General features: G+C 61.2%; 2 protein-coding genes across 4 annotated transcripts in view; one reads left to right on the top strand and one right to left on the bottom strand.

The window, feature by feature from the left end:
- The window catches only part of FAM83G (family with sequence similarity 83 member G), a 28,997-nt gene extending 17,760 nt beyond the window's left edge, over window positions 1-11,237 (top strand). For 2 of the 3 annotated variants that reach the window (XM_021694480.2, XM_021694481.2), the window contains 3 exons: window positions 3,284-3,408; window positions 4,180-5,425; window positions 9,153-11,237. In XM_021694480.2, coding sequence (XP_021550155.1) covers window positions 3,284-3,408; window positions 4,180-5,425; window positions 9,153-9,560 — 1,779 coding nt within the window. In that variant the 3' untranslated portion in view covers window positions 9,561-11,237. Of the gene's footprint in view, window positions 1-3,283; window positions 3,409-4,179; window positions 5,426-8,809; window positions 9,051-9,152 lie in introns of those variants that run through there. The other variant, XM_021694482.1, reaches the window with a different exon arrangement.
- The window catches only part of SLC5A10 (solute carrier family 5 member 10), a 56,378-nt gene that overhangs the window by 32,888 nt on the left and 3,469 nt on the right, over window positions 1-20,021 (bottom strand). The window contains 8 exon segments of the mRNA XM_021694485.1: window positions 6,003-6,138; window positions 9,733-9,938; window positions 11,279-11,359; window positions 11,619-11,724; window positions 17,456-17,560; window positions 17,913-17,972; window positions 18,334-18,438; window positions 18,697-18,768. Coding sequence (XP_021550160.1) covers window positions 6,003-6,138; window positions 9,733-9,938; window positions 11,279-11,359; window positions 11,619-11,724; window positions 17,456-17,560; window positions 17,913-17,972; window positions 18,334-18,438; window positions 18,697-18,768 — 871 coding nt within the window.

Consider the following 20,021-nt stretch of genomic DNA (forward strand, 5'->3'; position numbering starts at 1 on the left):
GGGGCTGGAGCCCACCGACTGGGAGACTGTGGGCCGGTCACTCCCCCTCGCTGAGCCCCCCGCGACCATCACATGTGGCTGGCGGTCCTGGCCTCCCTGGGCCTGACCCACGACATTCTAGGTATTTTCTGGTCCTCCATGTCAGTCCCCTCTTTCCCCCCCACGAGCAGAAGGGGTCACGTCCCTGTCACGCTACACGAGCTGTCACATCCTTTGTCACCTCCCATTCGTGGAGCCCCCGTCGGGCGCCGGGCACCTTGCTGGTTCTCACCCCCTGCATCGTGGCTCTAGTCAGGCTTCACAGCAGCCCTGAAGCAGAAGGCTCGGTGGGCCCACTTCACAGGTGAGAAAACTGAGGCCCAGGGAGGCCCAGCTGGGACTGGAGCCATGTTTGACCAGAGCCCGAGTGACCCACCCTGCCCCGGCGGGGGACTGAGCTTGTCCCCTTTGCCTACCACCGGCCCACGCGGGGCCCTGGGCAGCTTGGTACGGGGTCAGGTGGCCTCTTTGTGAGCATAGGAGGCCCAGTGGGGGGTGCAGGCAGGGCACCTGCAGGTCTGCCCCGGCCTAGTGCCCACCCCGTCGTGCCCCACAGTGGTTGGGGCAAAAGCCACTCTTGGAGCGGACGGAGCACTGCCCAACTGTCCTCCCCTGAGGTCCTCGCAGGGACTGATCTCTGCCTCCCTTTTGTGCCTGAGGAAGCTGAGATTCCAGAGAGTCCAGGGCCTTGCCCCAGGCGCCCCACGGGAGCCAGCCTGGGTGTCCTTCACCCTGCCTGCTACATGCTCTGCTGGGGGTGCCCCGGGGCTCAGAGACAATGCGGCTTTGTGGGATCCCCTACCTCTGCGCACCCGAGCCCTGAGTCCTGAGACGTTACCTCATCTGGGCCAGATCCCACGGGGCGGGGCCCACCCAGGAACAAACCGGCAGGGGAGCTGCCATGATGGGAACGGGGGGTGCAAGCCCCCACCTGCTGCTGCTGGCCCCCGGATCGGATGGGCCTTAGAGTCCGAGGCTGTCTGTGTAGCGCGCAGGCAGGGAAATGAAGGCCCAGGGACCTGCTTAGCGTCACACAGCAAATCAGGGGAGCCAAGGCCTCTCACTTGGAGTTGGGTCTTTCTGAGATGTAGGCAGTGACCTTCTGAGCCCTTCACGGGGACAGGCTTTGGGGTGGGCGGGGGCAGACACTGGTGACAGCAGGACTAAGGCTGGGGGCTGTTCTTCAAGGCCAAGGAGAGGCCTGTGGCCCCAGCAGGCAGAGCTCTGGGCAGGGAGCCACAGAAGCCACAGAGCTGGGCTGTGGTCGGGCACAGGTGATGGGGGAAGGCCTCAAACCGCCTCCAGGATCTTTGTTCCAACTTCTGGTCCCCGAGCGTGCTCTGTGTTGGGTACAAAGTCACGAGCACTAATTGTCCTGGGTTATGGCCAGCTTCCTGCTGAGCTGGCTGTGTACCGACAGGCAGCCTGGGGAGCAGGGGAGCCGGCCCTGGGACTAGAGGCTTATCTACCTACTGGGCTGGGCCCAACAACAAACGATTATCCACCCCACGGCCAGGTGGGCATCCATGCCGGCCACGTAACCTCTGGATACCGCCCTGGGGCTGCCCAGCAGAGAGGGATCTGGGACCTGTCACAGAAGGAACAGACACAGGAGCACCCTTGGGCTGGGGGCCCGCATGGAGGGCAGGCTCCGGCTTTCTCAGACCCATTCCCTCCTCCCTGTCTCCCCTGCCCTGACTCAGGCCGTGCACCCCGTCACTCACAGAAACCCCCTCCCTGTCCACCTCCTGCCCACCCCCCCACCCCCCATTCATTCACCCTCCCGCTGGATGCCAGGACTGGCGCTATTCTGGAGGGGCAGCTCCAACTCCATCACTCCCTGCTCTGAATCCTTCCATGGCTCCCTACTGCCCCCAGGCTAGAGCCAGGCCCTTGAGCAGGGGTAGGGTCTTTCATCGGCATGTGGCTGAGCCTGCTCTGCAGGCTCCATCGCCCACCGTCCTCCCGCCAAGGAAGTCCTCCCAGGTCTTAGATGCCGCTCCTGCTGCCAGGCCTTTGTGCTCCCACGTTTGGAATGCTGCACCCTTTTCCCACCCGACCCACTCATCCCCGCCTTCCCGATGTCAGCCTATACCTGGGAGCCTCCCCAGCCCCTCCCCCAGAGCTGGGGTTCTTACTACTCTGCCTCCTCCCCCACCTCCAGTGCAGGGTCCTCGTCACCATCCCCTCGGTCTGCAGCTGGGGGCCTGGGTAGGGGTCGAGGAGGGAGTGAAGTCGGCACAGACCCCCTCTGGAGGGAGTGACTCCCGTCACGGACCTGCAGACGGACCGGCAGGATGCTGCCGAGGGAGTTTCTGCCCCGGGCAGGTGTCAGATAAACTGGGGCTTGCGGTAAACCTGAAACTCGCAGCCTGCCGCCCGTCCTCCAGAGGCACGTCTCCGGGCGGGGCGGGGGGGGCCGGGAGCCTGGGTTTCTAACAGGGGCAGTGCTTGCACCAATGAGCCCAAGGGTCTTTCCTATCCTGAGGCTCTACTTTGGGGTCCCCTCCACTCCTGGGTCTCTTTGCCCTTCCCAGGGCCTGCCGTGCCCTAACCCTGGCTTTTTGCACCTGCGCGGGGGCCTTTGTGGCTTGCCTTTGTGCCACAGGACCAGCCCGGTGAGGAGTGGGGTTTGACCATTTACTGAACCACTGCTGGGTGGCAGGCAGCGAGCTGGCCCGTGAGAAAGTAGGAGAGTGCTGCGAGCCTGGTCCTCAGTGAGCAGGGCTCAGCGGGGACAGTGAGACAGCTATGTGCAGGGAAGACGGGGAGAGGGGCCCGGCTGGCCACTCGCCCTGGGAAAGCCACACACTTGCCCGACAGCAATACCCCGATCCCTGCACAGCTCCCGTGGGACTTTTCTAAAACGTGTCTGCACGCCCCTCCTGCTCAAGACCCTGCAACGGCCTCCTGCCACCTGCGACGGCTTGTCCCATGCTGGCCTGACCGCACACATCTTGTCCTGCCCACGTCTGCTCCGTGGACAGCCTTCAGGCCACACCCAGGCCATCCTGCGCCACGCCTTTTGTCACTAGCCCCACCCTCCTTTCTGTCTTCCCACCGCTTTGCGCCTTGGCCGGGACCCTGTGGTCCTCACACACACCACCCCGTGCCTCCAGCCCGCCCCGCACCCCCTCCCCGAAGCCCTGCCTGAGCCCCGGGCACAGGTTGCTGCCCACCCCCACCCCCGCCAGTGTGGTCAGGGCTGTGGTCACATAACTCTGCCTCCTGTCCCCCAACACAGAATCTCAGGGTGCGGAGCAGCGGGGGAACGGAGTTCTTCACACGGTCGGCCACCAAGTTCAAGGGTGCCCTGGCCCAGAAGTTCATGTTCGTGGATGGAGACCGGGCCATCTGTGGCTCCTACAGGTGACTCTCCAGCTTTCTGGGGGCCGGGGACAGAGGTGGCTCCTGTTCCCAGCTGGCTTCTGCCCTTCATCCTGCCTTATGACACCCTGGTTATTCCGGTTCGTGGGTCCCAAAACTGCTGAGGTGTGAGCGGGGCTGGGGCACGCCCGCACACCGCCCGCCTGTCTCCAGAAGCAGGCAGGGGAGGGCTCCTGTCCCCAAAACTGTTGTGCCAACCTAGAGGTGTCACCGGCCTGGGGGTGGGTGTGGGCCAAGCACACGGGGCGGTCACTCGGAGAGCCACCTTCAGGGATGGGCCAGGACGAGGATGGCCGTGGCCCAGCTCTGCAAACCCCGCCATGCAGGGGGCGGCGGGGGTGGGGGGCGGGCTGTCCCCAGCCACGCCCGTCCACGCAGCCAAGCCACCAAGGATAGCACCTGCCCCTGTGTGCTGGACGGCGCCGGGGCTGTACTGTGCATCCCGTGAGCGGCCTTACGGGGCCCTCTAACAGCCCGCAGGAGCACCACACTGCTATTTTACACGAATGGGAGCGGCCCTGGTGCAGGTGACTTGTCCCAGACTCAGGTCTGACCCCGAGGCTTATGCTCACTTCTCGATTCTATCCAGGCCCCCGTAGCCAGTCTGATGAGTGCCAGCCTCTGGGTGCTCGGGGCCTTGCTCACACGCCCACTGCCATGGCTGGGGACTCCCTAGACTGGGGACCTGAGGCTGGAGGGAGGAGGCAGGCCCCCCTGTGCCTGACCGGGCCGCCCTGTCTCCCTGTGCTGCAGCTTCACGTGGTCAGCCGCGAGGACAGACCGGAACGTGATCTCCGTGCTGTCGGGCCAGGTGGTGGAGATGTTCGACCGGCAGTTCCAGGAGCTGTACCTCATGTCCCACGGCGTCAGCCTCAAGGACATCCCCATGGAGAAGGAGCCCGAGCCCGAGCCCATCGTGCTGCCCTCCGTGGTGCCACTGGTGCCCTCGGGCACCGTAGCCAAGAAACTCGTCAACCCCAAGTACGCGCTGGTCAAGGCCAAGAGCGCCGACGAAATCGCCAAGACGTCCTCCGAGAAGCAGGAGGTCAAGAAGCCCCCCGGACTGCGGGGCGCCACCCTGGCCGAGCGGCCCAGAAATGTCCCGGAGGCGCCCCTGCCTGTCCACCCCGGCCTGCTCAACCTGGAGCGGGCCAACATGTTTGAGTACCTGCCCACGTGGGTGGAGCCGGACCCGGAGCCCGGCAGTGACATCCTGGGCTACATCAATATCATCGACCCCAACATCTGGAACCCCCAGCCCAGCCAGATGAACCGCATCAAGATCCGAGACATGTCCCAAGCTAGCACCCAACTGTGGAAGCAGAGCCAGGACTGCAGCCCCGGCCCCGGGCCCAGTGCCCCCCAGGACGGGGGCCCAGCGGAGAACGGCCTTCCGCAGGGGGACCCCGAGCCACAGCCCCCCGTGCCCAAGCCCCGGACAGTCCCTGTGGCAGAGCTGCTCGCCCAGGACAGCGGCGGTGTTGACTGGGCCCTGGAGACCCCAGAAGAGGAGACGCCCCAGAATGGGACAGATGGAGCACCGCCCCGGACACCGGGCCCAGGCCACGCCCCGCTCCAGCGGCAGCTGTCTGTGACCCAGGATGACCCTGACGGCCAGGGAGCGGTGATCCCCAATGGGCTAGATGGGGAGGAGGAAGAAGATGATGATGACTACGTGACCCTCAGTGACCAGGACAGCCTCTCGGGCAGCTCTGGCCATGGCCCCGGCCCCCGGCGGCCCTCGGTGGCCTCCTCTTCTGTGTCAGACGAGTATTTTGAGGTGAGGGGGCGCTCAGCCCCTCTCCAGAGGCACCACTCCGAGCAGATAGCCAACGGGCCGGCCCAGCCCCCCCGCCGACAGCTGAGTGCCCCCCACGTGACCCACGGGACCTTTGGTGGACCCCTGGGTGGCTCGCCGTGGGCCCCGGGTCGGGAGATAGGAGAGGCGGGTACTCCGAGGAGGACGCAGCCTCCGAATTCCACGGACAAGGAGACACAGGTGAGTCGGGGTCCCTGCCTGTGAGGGGTCCCTCCCCCAGGCCTGAGCAGCCAGAGTGGTCGTCTGCTGGGGTACCAGATCCCCAGATTAGATGGCTTTGCGTGCTACAGATGGGGAAACTGATGAATGGGGGCGGGGGGCAGGTAGCAACAACGCAGGGCCACACATGTGGCTGGTCCCTACCGACGCTGGGGAGCCCCTGTGCCCCATAAAGGCAACCGAAGCCAGCTACTGGGAGCCGAAAGGAAACGCGCTTAAAATACCCAGAGATTTCAGACATTGGAGTTCTAGGGAGTTGACTCTGCCCTGCCGTGTGGTCCACTCCCTTATTTGCTGATAGCACAGAGATGTCCTTTACACCCCCCAAGGTCACCCAGCAGTAAGTGGTCCCTGTCTGGACCTCATGTCAAGCCACCTCCATGTCAGTCTCTTTGATGAGGGCCCAGGGGACCACTCTCCTCCCCTCTCCCTTGGCTCATATTCATCATTGCCTCTCCTCCCGGTGACCGCTGCAGGTCCAGGACCCAGAAGTCTGGGCTCCCTGCAGCCCCAGCCCAGCCCCCCGTGCCTGTCCTACCTGGGAACAGCACGCGGCTGATCATGCCTGGCATGATGATCAGGCCCATGGGCAGCATCTTGAGGTAGCTGGCCAGGATGGAGCCTGCCTTGGCGTGGTTCAGGTCCCGGGCCGACAGCGACCGCTGCACAATGACCTGGGGGCACGAGGAGGGGGTGAGTCCCAGCCCCCCTCAGGGGCACCTGTCGGGGGCTTTCTCCTTGCTGTGCCTCAGGGAGCGGCAGGAGATATAAGGTGCCGTCCCTCTAGCCCTAGAGCTGCTTGAGAGAACTGAGCCTGATGCCCGACAGCAATCCAACCGGAAGCATCGTTGGAACCAATGGCATCTGAGATCCCTCCCAGCTCTGACATGATTTCCTTTTGTTTCTGTTTTTTTTTTTTTTAAGTGTAACTTTATTTGTTTTTGTTTTTTGAAGATTTTATTTATTTATTTGAGAGAGAGATCACAAACGGGGAGGAGGGGTAGAGGGAGAAGCAGACTCCCCGCGGAGCAGAGAGCCTGATTCGGGACTCGATCCCAGGACCCTGGGATCATGACCTGAGCCGAAGGCAGTCACTTAACCAACTGAGCCACCCAGGCGCCCCTCAAGTGTAACTTTAAACAGCTTCACAGAGATAGAATTCTTGTGTAGTTCAGCCACATAAATGGTACAATTCAGTGGTTTTTAGTACGTTCACACGGTTGGACAATCTGCAGCTTTTAAGTAGTTTATGTTTGGTGTTCTGCAGTTGAAATCACCAGCTGCAGTTCAGAAGTAAGAATCTGTGGTTTTAACTTATTTTCCAAACATGCGAGCTGCATGCAGAGTTCGCCACATTTCCCTTTAAGACACGGCTCTTGGTAGAACAATCATTATTGGGTGCCAGAGTGGTGACCCCGAGTGTGCAGGACAGGCTGACTTCCATCCTGCTTCTCCAACAGCTGCCTCTGACTGGGGACAAGTCCTTGCCTGACTTTGGGCCTCAGTTTCCCTGAACAAGGAGGGGTTTAGACGCAGTTCTCCGTAGTTCATCCCCTCTGATGTCCTGTGGTTAGCCAGAGCCCGGGGCTGCTCTCCTCGTGGGAGAGAGAAAGCATTTCCCTAAAACCCCGCACATCAACTCTCATCATTTTATTCTGTGCTCACAGAATAAAATGATGAGAGTGGCCAGCCCTGGGAGGCGGGGGGGGCAGCTGCCGTCCCCCGATTCTGCAGCTGGAGAAGCTGAGGCCCACTGCTCCAGCAGAGCGAGCATCGGGCAGCAAGGCCGGGACCTTCCCTGCGGGGTCAGCGGGCTCCCGCCTCCCCAGTACATCTCAGCATAGGCTTGGCCCCAAGCCGGCACTCACTCCCCAGGCCCAGCCACTGAAGCTCCCCGAGGCTGTGGGACCTCGTCTGCAAGACGGGGTACTACCACTGACCCCCAGCGTTGCTAGCAGGACTGAGTGAGGCACTGTGTAGAGGGCCGAGCCTGTGCCTGGCTGCTCACAGGTTCCGTGAGTTCAGACTTCCTTGGGGTCCATCTTCAGGGTCAGCCACGGTGTGATGCTGGCCCGTGAGCATAGGGACCCTGGCGCCGCTCTCTGGGCAGGTCCTGAGCCGGCCTGGTTGTCAAAAACTGGTGCTCAGACAGGGCCACCGAGGTCAGGGAGGGGCGTGGCCGAGCTCGCTGCCCATGGGGCCTTTTGCCTCCTGGGCCGGGTTTTGCTTGTTCCTGAGTTTGAGAGCATCAGCTACACATTATGGACGAGCCAGGAGGTAGTGAAAAGTCCAAAGCCAGTGAAAAGCCCCGGGGTCGCAGCGCACAGAGCCGCCTCCTGGTGCCGACCAGACCGGGCGTCTCGGAGGGCTGCCCCGGCCCGGTGGCCGGTTGGCGTCCTGCAAGCCCCCGCTTGCTGCTGAGGGTCACGGCGGAGTAGGACCAGCCACGTGGGGTTCAGTGCAAAGGTACCTGTATTGTGAGGTTCTGGGCCAAGGCCTGGCCGTCCCCCCTGGGCAGACCCAGCCTGAGCCGAAGGACAACAGGGAAGTCAGGCCAGGCCATGAGGCCCCAATGTCAGTGGTATTCGGGACCACCTTGGGGTCAGCAGCGTCCTGCCTCGGTATCCAGGCAGTAAGGCGCATCCAGCCCTGACCTTGAGGGCTGGCAGGGTGCTGACTCACTTGGCCTTCATGGGAAAATCTCTTGACTGATATCCCGCCCAGAAATGCCAGTGTCATGCCAGGGAGGAAGTGACAGGTGTCCTGGGGTGAAGGGGCATGGGCGGGACCTCTACTCTCCCGGGATGCTGGGTAGACACCTGCTGTCAGCTCATTGTGTGCCCCAGAGACCCACGTGTGAGACCGGAATCATGTTACAGCTGGGGAAACTGAGGCCCAGCCTCCCAAGGTTCCTGAAGCCTCCTATCCTGGATTACTTCCCATTGACACAGCCCAGAGACGGTCCTTAAGCGAACACACACTGAGCTCCTGCTGCCTGGGAGAGGGAGAGCCAGGACTGAGCCCGCTGAACACTCCCCTCGTGGGCGGGAGCCATGGCCATGGGGGAGGTCACTCTATTCCGGGTGCGGATCCCAGGTCTACCTTCTGGGCCTCGGGGTTGTGGCCTGGGACTGGGGTTGGCCAGGCCTCTCTTGCAGGGAAGGCTCTCCTCGCTCATCCCCTAGTGGCTGGCTGGGGTGGCTCTTGGGCTTCGCTGCCTCAGGCCCATGGTGGGGCCCTTGGGGAGCCAGGTCCAGAGGCAAGATGGTCGTCTCTTGCTTCACAAGACCTTTTGCCACCAGGCGGCTGCCTGGAACTGCCCACAGTCCCCTGGTGTGTTCACAGCCCAGGGAGAGCGAGAATCAGACTCCAGAAGAAGACCCAGCCCCTGCGCTCACCAGAACTTTCCCGGCCCACATTGAGGTGCTCCCTCCAACAAACCCGTCCAGCCCCCTTTACGGATGGAGGAGGCTGGGGCGGGCACAGCAGGAACTTGCCTTATCATAACCACAGAAGGCGGGATTATTCCCATAGGACTCGGGGAAACTGAGGCACAAAGTAGTGAAACAGACTTGTCTAGGACCACCAGCAGGTGAGTGGCCAGGCCAGGAGGCAAACCCAGGTGTGCTAGCTGCGGCCTGCCCCCAGCCCTTGGGGGGGCTCACTGTCTCTGCTCTTTCTCTTCTAGGGCCAGCCCACCGCCCACTATAGGGTCCCTGCCTCAGGGACCAGGGAGAAAGATGGCTTCCTGCGGCCGATGAGGACCTCGGGACTCCCGCGGTACCGCCCTGCTGCTGGTGGCACCCAGAGCTCTGCCAGGAAAGCGGGCCCGGCCATGGCAGGCCCATACCCCTGGCAGGTCAAGGGGGGCCCCATGTCCCGCACTCTGGCCGATCCTGGGACCCCGAGGCCGGCCCGAAACGCCAGCCCCCAGGCCGATGGCAGGCGCCCTGAAGAGCAGCCAAGTCCTTTCGGAATCCCGTACTCCAAACTGTCCCAGTCGAAGCACCTGAAGGCCAGGACGGGCAGTGGCCAGTGGGCCTCCTCTGATTCTAAACGGAGGGCTCAGGCCCCCCGGCACCGCAAGGACCCCTAGCACCCCGTCCCTGGGCCTGGAGCCGTGCGGTCCGTGGTCTCTGCCCCAGCCCAGACTCACCAAGCAGGTGTCCGCGGGGCTGTGCCAGGGACTGGCAGACGGGCCGCCCGGACCGTCCAGAGCCCGGCCCGGAAGGCAGGAAGGTGGGGTGGCCGGCGACGTTGACACTCACCTGGTCAGTGCACCAATACCAGGTGGCCATGATGGTCAGACCAAAGGTCATCCCGGTCCACGGGAGGTCCCCTGTGTAGGGGTCTCGGAACATGTGCATAGCGTCTGCCCGCGGCAGGTGGCAGGTCGTGTTGGCGATGGTCCGGCGTGGGATGGCCTGGGCATAGGCAGCCGCCAGTTGCTCATACCCACCGATCTGGTCAAAAGCTGGAGAGGGCGGGGCAGGGACGGGTTGCTGGCTGGTGGCCCTGACTCAGGGCCCCCACTTCCCAGTGCATCAAACTTGACTTTTTCCCATTCACCTTTCCCAGTCTCTGGAAAGGTATGGAGGGTAGAGGGTTTAAAAAGCAAGGGGGTGGGGGATTCAAATGACTGTTCTATTTGTATTTAAAATAAGACTATTAAATGAGCATTTTGCACGTGGACACCTACAGTGTCCCCTTGGGCCCTGGATGCCTGTTGGCCTCGGGCGAGGAATTCTCTGCCAGGCTTCAGATTGTTGACTCAAGGGAGCAAAAGTACTTTTTCTTGGCATTCGAGGACCTTCCCGAGGAGTCTAAAGTGTTAAAGCCCTGACCTGGGGCTTCTGAAGGATGTGACTTCGGCAGAGCCGAGGATGCCCGGCAGTCATGTAGCACTGAGAACAGAACGAGTCCCAGAGGGGGCACGGGAGTGACCGAGGCCACGTGGCCAGCCGGCTGGGGCTCGGGCCAGAAGTCATTTCCCTCCTTTCGCTCCCTCACTGTTCCCGTCTACCTCAGGGTTAGGGCCCTGTGTGGGCAAGCCCCGGCCCATCTGTGGCTTCTGCTGTGTCCGCAGTCACTGCCCCCCCATCCAGCCTGGGCCTGGCTGCCTGGCTCCCTCCCCTGCAGTGGGTTCCAGGGACGTGGGCCCCTGTCTGAAAGGAGGCAGACACACAGAAGTGTGCATATGGGGGACGCTCTGTCTCATCTGCCTGCTCCTCGCCCCTCTGCCCTGCCTTTGCCAGGCTGGGAGCCTGCCGCCGGCACTCTGGCCCTGGCCTCTCTGCCGCCCCGAGCCCAGGCTGGGCCGAGTACTCAGAGCAAGTGTACGAACGCTATTCAAAGGTCAGAAATTGCCGGGCCACGGGATCCTCCAGTCTGAGCCTCGGTTTACCCCTGTGGGATCCTGCTGGCTCTGATAGCCCCTAATGGGGCCGCCCTCGGAGCTTCGTCTGGGTCCCCAGGCCAGGATCACCGACGCATCTCAACCCTCTCCCCTCCTCCCCGGCCCCGGCCTGCGGGCTGTTGCAGCGCTTCTGCCATTATGCACAGGATTTTGAATAATTGGACCAGAGGCCCGGGCGGCTCTGTGGTCCGCTGATGGTGCGCACACGTGCCCTCGGCCCTCCCTCTCCATCAAGCCCCGAGCCAGCCCGGGGCGGGCCACACGCTCAGCTGGGCCGCCGTCGGGAGGCCGCCGCCGCTGGGGCTGCCGACTGCCGGTGGCTTGACCTCGTGAGCCCACCCCCCCCCAGTGCGGGCACCTGGGGCCTGGGGGCGCCCCCCCCCCCCCCCCCCGCTCACCTTTGACGGTCAGGATGACAGCCCCTACCACCATGATGAGCGTTTGCAGCGCGTCCGTGTAGATCACAGCAGCCAGACCCCCTGTGGGTAGAAACGGCGGAGCTCGAGGGGGGAGGGGCAGCAGCTCCACGACATGTGTCCCCTGCCCTCTCAGGTGCGTCAGCTGTGGGGCCAATCGGCTGGGCCGGCAGCGCCAGCTCCACGGCTCCACTGGCCAGGCTGTGGGGGGAGGGGGCCCCCGCCTCCTGCTCTTGCCCCCCACACATCTGCCCCGCCGCAGGGATGCCCGGGCCGGCTGGCGGTCAGGCCCCCTGTGTGTGGGGTCCCCGGGGCACCATACCTGCGATGGTGTACAGGGCCGTGATGGCGAGCATGAGGATGGTGGAGAGGTAGAAGTTCCAGCCCAGGCAGATGTGCACGAAGAGTGCCCCGGCGTACAGGTCGATCTGGGGAATGGGAGAGGAACTTGCGCAGAGGCTCGAGCCAGGGCACCACTCGCGCGCCGTGTGGCCTCGGTGCCCCGTGGACAAGGCGGGAGAGACACCCCCAGCCACCCCGCACCCCCGCCGGCACTGTCGTGAGGGTGGGAGGAGGTCCTGGATGTGGACAAGCAGTGTGCAGAGAATGTTGCTAATGTTAATAAAGTCCTAAGTGGCCCATGTCCACCGAGGAGCAGTGTTGTCATTGAGTCTGGCCCCTGCCGGGGGGGGGCGGTGGGGTGGGTGGTGAGATGGGAAAGGAGGAGTCCAGGAGGGCTTCCTGAGGGAGGCTCAAGAAGACCAATGGGGGGCACCTGGGTGGCTCAGTTGGTTGGGCGACTGCCTTCGGCTCGGGTCATGATCCTGGAGTCCCGGGATCGAGTCCTGCGTCGGGCTCCCTGCTCGGCGGGGAGCCTGCTTTTCCCTCTGACCCTCCCCCCCTCTCATTCTCTCTGTCTCAAATAAATAAATAAAATCTTTTAGGGCGCCTGGGTGGCTCAGTTGGTTGAGCGACTGCCTTCGGCTCAGGTCATGATCCTGGAGTCCCAGGATCGAGTCCCGCATCGGGCTCCCTGCTCAGCAGGGAGTCCGCTTCTCCTTCTGACCTCCCCCCTCTTGTGCTCTCTTTCATTCTCCTCTCAAATAAATAAATAAAATCTTTAAAAAAATAAAATAAAATAAAATCTTAAAAAAAAAAAAAAGAAGACCAATGGGCCTCAGGAAACAGGTCTGCAGGCCAGTATCCGTCTGAGTGTGCCCCCTATTCTCTGCTCCCCATTAGATGGGGGCCCTGGAAAGAGACCAGATGTGTTCTGGGTGGGGGGGCAGGCTGGGGAACAGACAGGCAGTCTTGCTTACTGCCCTCTGGTGGGGCTGGACCCGAAGCCAGGACCATGTCTCCGGCCCAGGCTGGTCCCCAGGGGCTGGACTGGATCCAGCCACTGTCATCCCAGACCCCGGGGCGGCATGTGGGGCTGGAGTCCTCGTCCTGGGTTGAGCCTTACAACCCTAATTCCAACACCACCCCCACCTGTATTGTGGGAGCCCAGGGAAGGAGGGCAGGACTCTGTCTATGGGACTAGGGGCCGGACAAGGGGCTCCACCCTGCCGAGTTTCCTGATCTGCCATTCTGGGCCTGCTTGGTGGAGGGGAGATGACCTGAAATACAGCCTTTGGGGCCGATGGGCTCCTGACAAGGCTGGGCAAGGCCAGTGGGTCAGCCGAGCCTGTGTATGTGGGGGACCGCTCAGCACAAGGCCCAGGGGGCAGAGGCCCCTTCGAGCTACAGTGCCTGGCCCACCATAGAGCCGAGCAGCACTGCTCAGTCGGCTGTGGACCCCCTGATTCCAAAGCCTGCATTCCCTGTACCTCTCCCTCCAGGCTCCCCTTTACCCTCTCTTGGAGAGATCAGCCAGTGTGGACTCTGACAAGGTGCTTTCAGGAGAACAGCAGCCCCTCACTCTAGCTACTGGCTTTGGTGACGTGAGTGTGTGTGAGTGTGTGTGTGTGAGTGTGAGTGCATGTGTGTTGGGGAGAGTGTGTCTACCTCCAGCCCAAAGAGAGAAGCCCAGGGTTGTGAACGTCAGAGCAGGAAGGACTCTTCAAGCCCCCTGCCCCGTCAGACCAGAGCAGAAACTGAGGCCTGGGGAGGGGAGAGACTTCCCTGAGGCCAGGCCCCGAAGGGTATCAGAGATTGGAGCTGCCAGGAGAAGAGGAACAGGAAGTCTCTAGAAGGAAGCAGCACCCCTCTCCCCGGCCTGCTCCTCCTCCAGCCGGCGCTCAGGACCCCTTCCTGGACGGAGGCCGCCCTCAGAGCTCAGCCCTGATCTGTGTGGCTGGCCTTCAGGCCCCGGCCACCCATCTCTCCCAGCCCAGGTGACTCTGGTCACACCAGCCTGGTCTCCTTTGCACACCCCGCACTTCGCTGCCTCCGGGCCTTGGCCGACCAGGTCCCTCTGCCCTGGAGCTGCCCCGTCTGCACGCCCCATCTTCCAGAACTCTCCTCCCGGATGCTCTCCCCTAACCTCTCCTCCTCAGGGACTTCCTTCCATGGCAGTGAGCCCCAAGGAGGGACGAGGACTTAGACCGTGTCAGGAGCAGCACAGGCAAAGGTGTGGACGTGGGACTTGGGCTGCACTCTTCCCTCCGGGACCCTGCAGAGTGTGCAGTAAAGATTTGCCATTGCAGCGATTCGGAGGTTGCCTGCAGGCTCCCGGGGAGTCCCAGCGAGGAACTTGTGACGGCACCCAGTCTGACCTCTCCTACAGCCGGAGCCCCGGCTTCTGTGGGCCCAGGAGAGCTGCGGCCTGGTACAAGCTAAGAGCCCTAAACCCAGAGCCACACGGGCCGGGTCTGTGTCCCTGTTCGGCTGTGTCCTGGCCACGTGGCTTTGAGCAGGTCACCTCACCTCCTGAGCCTCAGTGGCCCTCATCTGGAAAATGGGGAAGTGGATGCGGAGAGACAGGCCACGGTTGCAGGCCCAGCCTCTTCCATCCCCCTGCAGAGCCCCGCCCTCGGGGAGGTGGGGGGAAGGGCGGGCAGGACCCCCAAGGGAGCCTGTCCTGCCCCCAAACCTTGCCCATCTCCATCGAGGCCATCACTGTCCCTTCAGGGCTCCAGAAACTTCTCACCCTTGCCACACTCGCTGCACCCGACCCACTGGCCAGGGCTGTCTCCAAAATACTCCCACGTCTGCTGTCCCCACCCCCTGCCCCATCCCTTTGGAAGCCCCTCACTGGCCCCTCCCGCACTCGGCTTGTCCAGAGGAAAATCAAGTTCTCTGCATTTCCACCGCACATAGAATAAGATCCAACTAGCCATGCCCAGAGGCCCTGTGCCACCCAGCAGGCAGCCCCCTCCCGTCCCCTTCCTCACTCACCCCTCTCCAAGCTATGCGGCTCCCTGCACTCTAGCCTCACCCCTTCCTTCTGTTGCTGCAAACCTGGCATTTTCAATGCAGACCATTCTCTCCGAAGGGAGCCTGATCTCTGCTCCTGCTGTCATCGTTCTAGAATTCAGCCCTGCCTTCGCCTCTTTCACCACACTTTACTATTACGACTATATTGGCCTGTGTACTTCTCCATCAGGAACATTACACTCCCTGCAAGTAAGGAATGTGTTTATCACCCAGGGCTCACCCAGGGCCTGGCACAGCAGAGCCCACAGACCAAATCCCGTCACACGCGTTGGTATTGTGTTTCGCACTCCAGCAGCAAAGTCAAGTAACAGCTATGACTCCTGCAAAGCCCCAAATACTGACTTTCTGGCCCTTCCCGGAAAGAATTAGCTGGCCCCTGGCATACTTTTTCCTTCAGTCCCATGAGGTATGCCAGGCACATAGGAGCGCCAGAGACACATCAGTGAACAGAGAGAAGAAACGGGGGAGACAGACAACAGACATTCTAAGTAAATTATTCAGCATACCGGAAGATAGTGCGAGTATGAAAAAGAGGGAAAGCAGGGAGGGGCAGGCCTCACTGAGAAGGTGAAATTTGAAAGACCGGACAGAGATGAAGATGTGAGCCATGTGGATATCCAGGGGAAAAATGTTCCAGGCAGTGAACACAGCAAGTGCAAAGGCCCTGGGGCAGGATCACGCCTGGTGTGTTCGTGGATGTGCAAGGGGGCCAGTATGGTTGGAATGATGTGTGTGACAGGAGGAGAGGGACAGGAGAGGTTGGCAAGGTGGTAGGGGCCACATCTTGGAGGATCTTGTAGGCCACATGTGGCCTTCACTCCATGTGACCTAGGGTCTTGTGCCACATTTCTCTATTTTCCAGAGGTTAAATGACTAGCCCAGAGCCACGCAGTGATGGGGCTCAGTGGCCCCAGTCCCCATCTGAGGGTCAGGGCGGTAATGTCCGCACCCTGCCATCGAATGTTCTCCCGGCACACCACTGTCCCCGCCTGAGGGGTGGGAGCCGGTGAGCCCGGTGGTCTCAGTCCGGACAGACTGCCCCTGGGATGGGTGCTGAATGTGCAGACAGCTGGGGCATTCCCAGTGCGGTCAGGGCCTCCGGGGGCCAGCTGGGAGCATGCACTTCAAAGAGTTTCAGCACAAAGCCATCAGCCAGGGCGGCCCCAGTCCCGCCCAAACCAAGCCAAGCAATTAGCGTTCCTCTGGGCTTCCTCCGGCGACCCGGTCTTGGCTCTGGAGCCCCAGCCTTGACGTCAGTGGGCTGTTTTCCATTTTATAGGAGGGTCAGTCGAGTCATCCCCTATCACAGTAAGGAGTTTAAAGTGTCAAGTCCCAGCTGTTTCAGTGCAACAGAGCTGAGGTTGTGGCCCCGGGCGGGAAGGCAGAGGCCTGGGTTCTAACCATGCTCTCCGCCTGAGCAAGCAAGTCACGGTTGCTCTCTAGGTCTCGACTGTCTCATCTGTAAACTGGGCTTGCAGGATGAGATCTCTGTTAGGACGTCCCCTCCTAAGGCTCAGTCCTTCTCGAGTCCTACCCACGCCACCCCTGAGTGAGATGCGACTCTACCACAGACATATAGCAGCATGAAGCTGGGGGGGAGGAGAACCCCCCCGCCCCGTGCACACAGGTTGGCCCCACGGGGCCCCACCGGGCACTCCCCACTCTGCTTCTCTCCCCTCCAGTCCACCCACTGAGAGGTGCCAGAGTACAAACGCAGAGCTGACTGTGTCAGTCCCCTGCTTCAAGTCCCCAGGGTCCCTTGGGTCCTTCAGCCCCTTACGATCAGAACCCGGCAGCCTCATCCCCCACTGCAGCCCTCGAGGCCAGGGGTGGGAAACTAGCAGCCCAAGAGCACTTCCACAGCCTCACCCCCCTCACAGATGACCTGCCCTCTTTACGAACAAGGAAACAGAGGCTCCGGGTCTCGTCGGGGTGCACCCAGCCAGAAGCAGACCGATGTAGGACTCGGGCCCTGGTCCCCACCTCCCGAGTCCTTCCAGAAGCTGGGGCTGAAGTGGGCTAGATGGCCTCAGGGGTCAAGGGCAGGGTGCCCATGGACTCAGGAGTGAGAGCCAGAAGACCTGGTATTGCCAAGAAGTCACCAGGAAGCTTGGGACAAGTTACTCTCCCGCCCTGGGCCTCAGTTTCCCTATCTGTGAAATCAGGGGCTCCAACAAGACGAGCCCGAAGTGAGCCTTGACTGACATTCGAGGGGTGTGTCTGCTCTTACCCTCCCAGGGGGACCAAGTCCAAGCCCCCAAGGGAAAGAGGCCTGGAGTGCCCACGAGGGCGGCACCCCAATACCAGGAGGCTGCCGCCAGGGTTCAGCTTTGCGAAGGAGCTGACCAGCCACAGGATGGGCTCCTGGTGGCTTCTGAACCACCAGCGACCGTGCGGGTTCTCAGCTCCCCCTAGTGGGCAGTTGTGGTTCACCTCCGCGCTGGCCCAGAAAGACACCCAGGCTGACCCCCACCCCCACCAGTGACCTCTCATAGCGAGAACCCCTAACACCCTCATATCTAGGCCTGGGGCAAAGCAGGACTCAGAAGGCCTGCTTTGTCCCCTGACGATGCGAGCTGCCGAACTGACATTCTGGAAGCCCTGGTCCAGCTATCCCAGGTTCACTGTGTGAGCAATGATTGTCCCTCTCCGGGCCTCAGTTTCCCCAGCTGTTGAACTAGAGACAGACGACAGGATATCAGGTCTGTTTGAGGGGCCCCCAGAGCAGGGATGATTCCAGGCTGTGCTGGCTGGACGCTGGGAGTGGGAGGCGCAGCTCACTGATATCTTGGTGAAGACGGACAGCATCAGGGACAGGACAGACAGGTACATGCGAATCCGCTGGCCTCCGTAGCGCTTCTGAATGTATTCAGGCATGGTGACAATCTGGAGGAGACACGGGGGCAGGGACTAAGCACTCCCCCGAGAGTCGGGGACAGTATCGCCCAGGTGTGCCGCCCAGGTGTGCCGCCTATGTGCTTGAGTAGACGGAGCATCATCCCCCAGATGCAGCAAGCAGGGGCAGTAGAAACCAGCAAAGCCTCCAGGCTGAGGTTCTCGGGGACCTGTCTTCATGAGTTATAGGCACACTAGTTGGACTAATAACCCAGCCCGGAGAGCAGTGGGTTCGCTCACCAACTTGTGAGCGAAGCCGGGGTTCCTGCTCATCAGCACCACCAAGCCGGACCAAGGCCCCGACCCAGGTGAGGTCACCCTGGGGCCCCGGGAGTGGACTCACCTCCGAGGAGATGTAGATGGGCACGAACACCCAAGCCAGGGCCAGCAGCACATACGTGGCCTGAGGGGGACAGAGGCAGAGTGAGGACAGCAGGTGCAGCTCCCCCCAAACCCGCTCTAGAGACGTAGCCGGGACCAGCGGTCTGGAGGCCTGGCTTGCCAGGAGAACCTGAAGTGGCCTCATCCCCTCTCTGTGCGTCTGTACACTGATGGCCCCTGGCCAAGGCTAACAGCTCTCCTCCTGCTGGCCTATCCAGCGCTTTGGCATTCTGAAGACCAACCTTTCCCAGGAACACCACCCATCTAGACATTGGCCGCCCGGAGTTGCTGGGAGCTGACCCTTGGGCCGAGGGCAGACTCCAGTGGAGGCCCATCCAGCACCCTCCCGCGGCCGCACCTGCCCCTGCCCGCCGGCAGCTCACATGCCACTCGAAGCCCGCTACGGCCAGGCCCCCGGCCGCACCCGAACCCGCCAGTCCAATAAAGAGGCCCGAGCCCTCGCTGCTGGCGAAGAGAGAGGCTCCGATCTGGAGGACAGAGAGGAAAAGGAATCATTGGCAGGCTCCCCCTACCAGACTCCAAAGCCCCCACCCTTTAGACAATTCCCAGCATCCCAACCCGACAGTCCCAGCTTGGGGACGCCCTTCCAGCCTCACCCTGCCCCCTCACTGCCTGCCTGGGACATCCCTCATCCTCAGGGATGAGCCCCGAGCCGGCACCTGCGCCGACGGTCAGATGCTGTTCCCCACCCCACAGAAGGAGGAGCTGGGGGTGTCAGCACTCACCGGCCACCAGGCCATGTCCCGGCCCGCCAGGAAGTAGCCTTTCACCGTGTTCCTGCTGGCCCGGCATGAGGACTGCAAGAGCAGAGGCAGAAACTGGAACCTCGCACACACTGGAGGGAACGTAAAATGGTGCCCCCGCGATGGAAAACAGTCTTCGGGCCCCTCAGAGTCTTCCACGTTCAAAGTTCAGTCCCCTACGTGATGACCCAGCATTCCCCTCCGACCTCCCGGAGAACTGGAAACAGGTGTTCAAACAAGACTTGTCCCTGGATGCTCAGAGCAACTCTGTTCCCAGCAGCCCAATGGTGGAAACAGCCCAGATGCCCAACACCAGACGAATGGACAAAATGGGGTCTATCCATACAACGGAGTATTACCCAACCACAGGATGGAATGAGGTTCTGACACCTGCTAGGACACGGTGGCCCTTGGGAACGTTCTGCTAAGTGGAAGGAGTCAGACACAAAAGGCCACATATTGTGTGAGTCCATGGATATGAAATGTCCAGAACAGGTGAATCCATAGAGGCAGAAAGTATAGTAGTGATTTCTAGGGGCTGGAGAGAGGAGGGTAGGAGGAATGACTATTAATAGGTATGGGGTTCCTTTTGGGATGATGAAAGGTTATGGTTGCACAACACTGTGAATGTACTAAATACCACTGAATTATACACTTTAACATGGTTGAAGTAGGCTCCATGTTCAACGTGGGGCTCAAACTCGTGACCCTGAGATCAAGAGTTGCAGGTTCTACTGACTGAGCCAGCCAGGTGCCCCTAAGCGGAGATTTTTGCCTCTTGGTGAGGACTTTGACCCAAGGATTCTGAGAACGCTTTGGCCTTTGATTTCTTCTCATATTTTAAAGATTTTATTTATTTATTTGAGAGGGGGGTGTGGGGAGAGGGGCAGAGGCAGAGTGAGAGAGAGAATCCCAAGCAGACTCCCCGCTGAGCATAGAGCCCGACGTGGGGCTCGATCCCACGACGCTGAGATCATGACTTGAGCCAAAATTAAGAGCCAGAAGCTTAGCCAACTGAGCCACCCAGGTGCCCTCTTACTTCGAATATTTTAATCTCTGGGAATTTTGTGCTCCATAATATAATTTTAAAAATCTGAAATCAAAATGCCTGGGGGCAAATCCTGGTTCCTCTGTTTCCTAGCCGTGTGACCTTGGGCAAGTTACTTCACCAATGTACCTTGGTTTCCTCATCTGTGATGTGGGCCTAAGAAAAGTCCCTCACAGGATTCTGTGAGGTTTAATGAGTTAATATGCATAACACGCTGACAAAGGTGTCTGATAAGGGTCAATGATTATATGGATTTTTC

Source organism: Neomonachus schauinslandi, chromosome 15 (assembly GCF_002201575.2).
Source record: "Neomonachus schauinslandi chromosome 15, ASM220157v2, whole genome shotgun sequence".
Lineage (NCBI taxonomy): Eukaryota > Metazoa > Chordata > Mammalia > Carnivora > Phocidae > Neomonachus > Neomonachus schauinslandi.